This window comes from Gobius niger (assembly GCF_951799975.1).
Source record: "Gobius niger genome assembly, chromosome: 11".
In the NCBI taxonomy this organism is placed as follows: domain Eukaryota; kingdom Metazoa; phylum Chordata; class Actinopteri; order Gobiiformes; family Gobiidae; genus Gobius; species Gobius niger.
This window is the reverse complement of record NC_136862.1, coordinates 2,232,327-2,241,306: the sequence shown is the minus strand read 5'-3', so window position 1 is coordinate 2,241,306 and position 8,980 is coordinate 2,232,327. Positions and strand designations below refer to the sequence as shown.

General features: G+C 44.8%; 1 protein-coding gene across 1 annotated transcript; it reads right to left on the bottom strand.

Moving 5' to 3' along the window:
- Positions 1–911: 911 nt before the first annotated feature.
- Positions 912–4,541, bottom strand: LOC306970638 (uncharacterized protein). The gene is made up of 4 exons (XM_079566653.1): positions 4,380–4,541; positions 2,833–2,870; positions 2,484–2,513; positions 912–2,336 (listed from the first exon to the last, which is right to left on the bottom strand). Exons 1-4 carry the CDS (start codon positions 4,439–4,441, stop codon positions 1,051–1,053), a joined length of 1,416 nt encoding a protein of 471 aa, XP_079422779.1. The 5' UTR covers positions 4,442–4,541; the 3' UTR covers positions 912–1,050.
- Between the last annotated feature and the right edge of the window lie 4,439 nt (positions 4,542–8,980).

Here is an 8,980-nt window from a genome sequence, read left to right as displayed (position 1 = left end):
CTTTATTTGTTTGGGACCTGCTAATTGTGAATGTAAACGACCGCTGACAGGAAGTCCAGCGTCTGTGACTGTCCAGGAAGACGTCACGTGGGGAAACTGTGCATAAGCCTATAAAGGATTATCTTATCGGAAGTGCATTCACGATTTTATCCTGTGCACTTCCTGTCCTGACAGTGGAGAGTGAGAGCAGAGCCTGTGGTGGAGGCGACCTCACAGCATAATTATATATAAATATTGCGCCTGATTAAACGTGCTCCGCGTGAGGCCTAAGCTGTGAGTCTTAAGCGCACTTTAACGTTGGCGACAGCAGCAGCAGGACTTTTGCTTCCATGTGTTTAATCTACAAAGCTGCTCTGGCCTTTTTAAAGGGGGGGTATTCTGCAAAATGGTCTTTTTCAAGCTTTCCATCATGTTATTCTGTCATTCCCTCATTAAAAACATGGCTGAAGTGTTGCCTTGGCACATTCACATATTTCTGAGTAACCTGTAAAAACTCTGATGGCGGCCATTTTAGGGATAGGTTTGCCTGAGTCCTCCTAGGAACGCCCCCACCTCCTGGAGACGCCTCCGAGCCGAGTGACCAACCACTGCTCCTCAGCAGAACCCCCTCCCCACTGATGCCACAGACAGCGTGTGGAGGGGGCGTGTCTAAAGGCTCAGAGGTTCTTAAAGAGACAGAGGCCGATTTCAAGACATTCACTACAGCCATTTTGAGAGAGACATTTTATACAAGGCAGTTATTCTAATTTACTGCATTTACAGACCAACAGAAGGTTTGCTCATCATTGTAGTGTGATATAGACTGGTGCTATGGGACTGAAAAAAGCAGAACACCCCCTCTTTAAAGTCACAAACTCTCAGATTAGCTGTGATACACAAACACATCACTTTAGTAGCGCTAACTGCTCTCTTTGCCTTTTCAGATTCGACAAATAAATAAAACTCATAAAACGCTCTTTCAGATGTAAATGATAAGTTCTCAGTTGATCTCTGCCCTTTCAGAGCTTCTGCTTCACCCACAGGGGGCGCTAACCTCCTCCTCAGTGTCGTCTATGGACTGGTAGAGCAGCCGAATGGTCTCTCCCCGGTGTGGGTGTTCATGTGCTTCTTCAGCTCGCCTTTCTCTGCGAAACTCTCCGTGCAGAAGGGGCAGCTGAAGCACCGCTCCTCCGGGTGAAACATCACGTGCCTCTTCAGGTCCCCTTTCTCCGAGAAGGTCTTGGTGCAGAAGGGGCAGCGGAAGGGCCTCTCCCCCGTGTGCGTGCTCATGTGCCGCTTCAGCCCGCTCAGCCGCGTGAACTCCTTCCCGCAGGCCTGGCACCTGCAGGTCTTCTCGCCCGTGTGGATCCGCATGTGGCGCTTCACGTCGCTGCGCCGCGTGAAGTTCTTCCCGCAGACCGAGCACTTGAAGGGCTTGTCGTCGGCGTGGAACAGCACGTGCTGCTCCAGGCCGCTCTGCCGCGAGAACGCCGCGCCGCAGTCCGAGCAGCGGAACGGCTTCTCGTCCGTGTGGATCTTCATGTGGCGCTTGACGTCGCTCTTCCGCCGGAAATCCTTCTCGCAGACCGAGCACTTGAACGGCTTCTCGTCCGTGTGCGTGGTCATGTGCTCCTTCAGCGAATCCTCGATGGCGAACTCCTTTGCGCAGACCAAGCAGCTGAAGGGTTTCTCCCCGTTGTGCATCCTCATGTGCTTCCTGAGGCTGCTGCTCTGCTTGTACCTCTTGGAGCACAGCGGGCAGCCGAACGGCGTGTCCTCCGTGTGGGTCCGCATGTGCTCCTCCAGCACGTTCTCCGTGGTGAAGTCTTTCTCGCAGATGGAGCAGCAGAACGGCCTTTCCCCCGTGTGGATCCGCATGTGAATCCTCAGGTTGTGGCCGTGCGTGTAGCTCTTGGAGCAGAACGAGCAGACGAAAGGCCTCACCCCCGTGTGGATCCGCAGGTGCACCTTCAGGGAGCTCTTTTCCGTGAAGCCCTTGGAGCAGACCGTGCACCTGAAGGGCTTCTCCCCGGTGTGGGTCTTCATGTGTCGGGTTAAGAAGGCCCTGTAGGGGAACTCTTTGCCGCAGTGGGAGCAGATGTGGCGCTTGGCCGGAGCCTCCGCGTCGCTCCCGTCCCCGGTGTTCCCGAGGGCCGGCCCCCGCCCCCGCGACGCCGAAAGAGTCCAGTCCTCGGAGTCGTCGGTGTCGGAGGAACGCTCGCTCTGCTCTTCGCTCTCCGGAGGTTTGTCTGAACCGGCTCCGTCGCTGTCCTCGTCTTCATCCTCACTCTTCACGACCACGCGGACGTACGGACAGTCCTCGCGGAGCTCCGGTTTGATCCTCACTTCCTCCGGTTTGATCCTCACTTCCTCCGGTTTGATCCTCACTTCCTCCGGTTTGATCCTCACTTCCTCCGGTTTGATCCTCACTTCCTCCGGTTTGATCCTCACTTCCTCCGGTTTGATCCTCACTTCCTCCGGTTTGATCCTCACTTCCTCCGGCTCTTCTTTCATGTGGAACAGACTCTGGAAACCTGCGAGATCAAGAACAATCACAAACAGTCCTTCATCTTTTCTCCTCTCGTCCCTAAGTTCTTTCTAATAGACTAGTACTAAATAGGACATAAATAGGCTTGTGGTGAACAGGGAAAACAATTTAATTTAAAGATATCATTTTTAAACTCCTGCTGTGGATCACTGACATAAATATGAGGGGGAAATGTATTGCAAGTTTTCTGTCATGTTATGTTTTCATTAAAAAATTAGGGATTCTATCTAAAAATTCCTGATTCTCATAAAATAAACCTGGTAAAGTCCTTGTATCGTCCGGTCACGAGAGCAGCAGTGTCTCACCTCCGCCGTCCGGCTCCTCCTTGAACTCCCCGACCAAACTGGAACAACAGACAAAGATATAAAGGCTGCACATACACAGGATTATAGACGAGGCAATTGGGAATAATGGTTAAAAATATCGGTGGTGTTTGCCTCTTTAAATGTGAGCATTATTTAATAACAAGAATCGATTAAAAACTATTAACAAACTGCAATAACTAATCTGGAAACAAGCAAACGCTTCTTAACCCCTTAACTCCCGCCTGAACCGAGCACATTTTCTCCAGTTTGGCTTTACCCCAGTCCAAAAGCTTCAGGAAAAAAGCTGTGAAAATAGCAACAAAACTGAGACGAAAACAATGATGGAAATGTGACAAAAAAGTGAGAACATTGACAAAAAAGTGATGAAAAATTGATGAAAAAGTGGCAAAAATGTCACAAAAATGTCACAAGAAATTGACAAAAAAATGACAAAAATTGATTTAAAAAAATGACAAAAATTTGATTAAAAAAATTACAAAAATGTGACAAAATGTAACAAAAATGTGACAAAAATATGACAAAAAAATGACCAAAAATGGATTTAAAAAATGACAAAAATGTGACAAAAAATGACAAAAATGTGACAAAAAATGACAAAAATGTGATTAAAAATGACAAAAAATTTGTTAAAAAAATGACAAATATGTGACAAAATGTAACAAAAATGTGATTAAAAAAATGACAAAAATGTGACAAAAAATTGATTAAAAAATGACAAAAATGTGACAAAAAAATGACAAAAAATTGATTAAAAAAATGACAAAAATATGACAAAAAATGTGACAAAAAAATGACAAAAATTTGACGAAAAAATGACAAAAAAGTTACAAAAATGAGTTGAATACCCAACAAAAAAATGGAGAAAAAAATCTGATGACGTGAGGAAAAAGATCCTCTCGGTTCAGGCGGGAGTTAAGAGGTTAATATGTGTTACTTTATTTCATGTATTTGTGTATTTGTGTGAACGACAACATTTACAGCCAAGGTTAACTTTCAGATAATATTTCAAGTAAAGTAATTCAGATGTTTTTACTTTAGGTGTGACTAAAGATTTCAGCTTTCTGCTTAAATCATGAAAGTGATGCATCATGTGACCATCATGAAGAGAAACTGGGTGATGTTCATTTGTGACCAAAGGCAGGAAACAAGAAACCTTCCATTAAAGATTAAAACATGGACATGCGGATTGTGCGAGGGCCCAGAAAGAGCTCTGAGCGGCCCGATCTGGACCGTGGGCCACATGTTGGTGATCACAAGGCGACGCGCAGAAGAATAACGAAAAGGATGCGATAAATACAAAACAGAGGGAAGTTGATTCGACATTAAAACATAACTGGTTCGCTGTTTGTTATTTCTCTTTACGTTCTTTAAATGTTTTGTTTCTGTCTTGTTGACTTCGGTCTAATTATGCCTTAACATTTATTAATGAGGTGTTTTCGGTCCCGGGAGTCTTTGGGTGGAGTGATTTTATTCCCAGGACGCTCCTTTGTGCGGGTCAGAGGCTTCAGTATCAGCTCTAAACTCACCTGTGGTCTTCATCCTTCACCTCCTTCACCTCCTGCTCCTCCTCCAGCTTCACCTCCGCCATGTTTCAGACCCTCCGGCCGCTTTAAGGCGAAGCTTTGGGGGGAAAAGGTCGGTTCTGTTCGGAGCTAACGCCGCACGGCCGCCATGTTTGTTTACGCTTCACTTCTTCTCCCGCCCCGTCACGCGCACCGCCGCCCCCTAGTGTAGACACGCGACAGGACAGTGACAAAGAGAAGAAAATAAGAACAACGTGGGGAAAAAATACGATTAAAAACAAAACAAAAAATAAATACAAAATACAAAAAATACGGAAAAATTACCGAAAAGCGAAAAATAAATAATTAAAAAAAAGACCAAAAAAAAGACCAAAAAAAAGGAAAAGGAAAAAAATGACAAAAGAAATGACAAAAAGCGACAAAAATACCACGAAAAAAGTGAACTTGGATCAGTTTTGTGTAAAGTTCAACTGGGCTCGGTTGAGAGAAAACACTTGATCATCAGTATTTCTTGAAAATTCTATTAATAACTAGAATGGCTAGCTGCGCCATTGCGATTGACTGCGGAAATGTGGGAAGCGAATGCAGAAATTGCATAAACTCTTCAAATTGCATAATGAAATTTGCATAAACTGGTAAAATGCATAAAATGTCATGTTGCATAAACTGTATAAACTGCATAAACTGGTAAAATGCATGAATGGGTTAATTTGCATAAACTCTTTAAAATTCATAAATCCTAAATGGCATAAACTCTTAAGCTGCATAAACGCTTTAAATGCATAAAGTGGTTACTTTGCATAAATTGTTAATGTTGCATAAACTTTTATATTCCATAAACTGGTCAAACTGTTGAAATGGCCTCAGTGCTTGATTGGCAGAAGCACAAATGGCTGAAAGACCTGGAGTTTCCCCATTGGCTGGATTCCCACATACACACCAATGCAAACATTTCAAACTCTTGTATAAAAAAACTGGAAAACTGCAGGAGGACATTTTTTTCTCAAAACCCACAAGTTGCAGAAGCTGAACATGCACAAAGTGCAGAAATTGCATAAAAGGCAGAAAAAAGTGCAGAAAAGCCTGGATTTGCGGCAGCTCCATTATAAGTCAATGGGAAAAATCTCCGACATTTTGGCCGATTGCGGAAAAACCGTAAGTTGCAGAAGTCCCAAAAGTAACAGCACCTTCTCCTCAACATGAGGAACGTTTTGATGCATAACTTGCATAAATTGCACAAAGCATGAAGGTGCTGAAAGCTGGAGAAAATCGGGAAAAAGATGGAAGAGGAATAATAATGAAGAACATGAAAACCAATAATTGACTGCGGAAGAATTCCGCAGTCAATCAATAATACAAAATAATACATTGAGCTTCACATGGGAATTACAAGAAAAAATAGCAGAAGAAATGTAGGGAAAATACTTTTTTTTCTTTAACAGATTTATTGATAATGACAGTTTGTACAAAAACGTGCAATGACACAAAAGTGGAGCCTTCAGGCTGATAAGACTTGGCGTTTTCTCCCTCCTCGGTTCTGCGTAGGTGGGCGTCCGCGGCGAGCACGTCCCCTGGTGCGGCGAGGGGACGAGGTCTCTGTGGGAGGAGCCAACGCGGAGCCTCGTGGTGAAGGGGGCGGAGCTGGAGGGAATTGTGACGCGGCTATTTGCTGCAGTGAGTCAGCGATGCGACTCAGCGGATCCAACAGTCGCTCCACGCTGTCGCCCAGTCGCTCCGCACAGCGCTGGAGACCCCCCAGCTTCTGCTGCAGCATCGCGAAACCATCACGCTGCTGCTGGAGGAACTGACCCTCCACACGCTGCTGCACCTCCTCCTCATCCCGCTGCTTCTGGAGGAACTGACCCTCCTCCTCATCCCGCTGTGGGGAGGAAGGACGTGGTCGTCTCACCTCCTCCACACGCTGCTGCACCTGCTCATCCCGCTGCTGCTGTAGGAAGTGCATCTTCTCATCACGCTGCTGCTGGAGGAACTGCACCTTCTCATCCCGCTGCTGCTGGAGGAACTGCACCTTCTCATCCCGCTGCTGCTGCTGGAGGAACTGCACCTCCTCATCATGTTGTGCGGAGGAAGGACGTGGTCGCCTCACCTCCTCCCCTGTCCGCTGCTTCTCCGATGGCTGCCATTCCACTGTTACCTCCTCCGACCTCTGTCTGGTGGACCTTTCCTCAGAATCTGCTGCCATCTTAGCTGCCAAAGACACACATGTACTGTAGTTCATGTGTTTATTCGGACAGGCCCGGGGCTGAGTATCTTTGCCACAACAATTATTTAAAATACAAATGACTTTTTTTCTCCGATTAGGCTTAAGAGAAGGTCTACCTGAACCATCTAAACCATCCTCATCACCTCAGCCACTCAGATGGTGAGTGTGTCTCAGTTTAAAAGAATATATTCCACATATTTCCTTTTCTATGATCGTTCCCATTAAATATATATTGATACGAAAACATTTTCACATGTACTGGAATCATTTTATGTACATTTTCATGCCAAATTCTGCGTTTGTACTGAAGGCTCATTCATACTTCATAAAGATCCAAGAACTAATTTTCCCTTTAAACCAAGAGAATGTCTTTAGTTAGAAGATGTTTCCAGCTCGCTGTGTAAAACAAAGTTCCTGCTTATGAACCTTTAGTCTGCACTACATGGTTATTAGTGTCCCGCCAACAGCGCAGTCATTTGACGGAGCCAGTGTGCGTGTTCATGGTGTGTTTCCATCCAAAACCTCAAACTCCAGAACATCCAGAACTCCGCTGCCCGCCTCCTCACGCACACTCGCTCCCCTGAACACATCACCCCTGTCCTTCAGAACCTCCACTGGCTCCCCGTCCCTCAACACATCCAGTTCAAGGTCCTCCTCATCACTTTCAAAGCCCTCCATAATCTGTCCCCTCCAGACCTCACCGACCTCCTCCACCATCACACTCCATCTCGCTCCCTCCGCTCCTCCAACCTCCTGTCCCCCCCCCTGTAAGACCAAGCGCCGAACCTGGGGAGACAGAGCCTTCTCCATCACCGCCCCCACCCTCTGGAACTCACTGCCCCAACCGCTCCATGACCACTCTGACCTCCCCACCTTCAAGAGAGAACTCAAAACCCACCTCTTTAAAAAGGCTTTTAACCTCTTAACTCCCGCCTGAACCGAGAGGATCTTTTTCCTCACGTCAGCAGATTTTTATTCCATCATTTTTTTGCCCTTTTTTCATCCATTTTTTTGTATCAAATTTTTGTAATTTTTTTGGCACATTTTTGTAATTTTTTGTCACATTTTGTCACATTGTTGTTACATTTTGGCACATTTTTGTAATTTTTTTGTAATTTTTTTTGTAATTGTTTTTGTAATTTTTGTTGTAATTTTTTTTGTAATTTTTTTTGTAATTTTTTTTTTAATTTTTTTGTACATTTTTGTCATTTTTTGTCACATTTTTGTCATTTTTTTGGTCATTTTTTCGTCAATTTTTTAATCAAATTTAAGTCATTTTTTCTCACATTTTGTCACATTTTTGTCACATTTGTCGTCATTTTTTTTGTCATTTTTTGTCATTTTTTTGTAATATTTTTTGTCACATTTTTTTCATTTTTGTCAATTTCTTGTGACATTTTTGCCACTTTTTCATCAACGTTTTCTCACTTTTTTTGTCACATTTCCATCATTGTTTTCATCTCAGTTTTGTTGCTATTTCCCAGAAGCTTTTGGATTGGGGTAAAGCCAAACTGGAGAAAATGTGCTCGGTTCAGGTGGGAGTTAAGGGGTTCATGTCCAGTAACTGCCTCTATTATGAATGTGCTGTTTCTCTGTGAAGCGTCTTTGAGTGTCATTTACCTGCGGTGCCCGCCTGAACCCCAGCAAAGCTCTGGACGCTGGCGATGGTGAGCGTGGAGTAGGCGGCGTCTTCGGCCGGCGCGAAGTCGCTGGTGACCACCCTGTTCGGATTGTTCCGCCGTCGGACATCATTGTACCGCTTTCGACACTGCAGAGGCTTCCTTTTGACGCCGGAAGAAGAAGACACGAGCGCCGCCACCTCCGCCCACGCCTGCTTCACCTGGTAATGATGACAAGACACTTGAACAGAGTCGGGGACCATTAAACGACACCAGTAACGTGTTCAAAGTATAGAAAAAGACATATTTCGATCAAAGATTTGATGCTGTTGGTCCAGGGACAGCATTAAAGGAAGTGACAAATTTAAAAGAAACAGTATTTTATTGAATAAATTATTGTGCTGTTTTCCAAAACACTGTAAAAATACCATTTTAAATGACTTGAATTAAGACATTTTACATTGAATTTGAGTAGGTTTGAATTCATCTAACTATGGCACTTTTCCGCCGGATGCATCGAGACCCTCGTGAGGATTTCAGCTGCATCAGAACAGGTCTCAGATGTTTATTAGTTTGCCATCTTTTGTAAACTTCTGTCACAAAGCTAAAGAGTTGGGGGTGAGGCGGGTGGGGGAGGTGTGGAGCGTGTCTGCTTCTGCGGGGGCAAAGTTAGCTCGCTGTTTGCTAGCGATGCAATGTGGGAATTCAACTTTTCTGTTGCAGCAAAATGGAGGAGCTGAGGGCAGATTTAAAATCATATT

Coding starts and splice junctions, on each gene's coding strand:
- LOC306970638 (XM_079566653.1), bottom strand. CDS start 4,441: ATGGCGGAGGTGAAGCTGGAGGAGGAGCAGGAGGTGAAGGAGGTGAAG. Junction 2,871..4,379: donor GTGAAGGATGAAGACCACAG/GTGAGTTTAGAG, acceptor CTGTTGTTCCAG/TTTGGTCGGGGAGTTCAAGG. Junction 2,337..2,483: donor TCTGTTCCACATGAAAGAAG/AGCCGGAGGAAG, acceptor AAGTGAGGATCA/AACCGGAGGAAGTGAGGATC.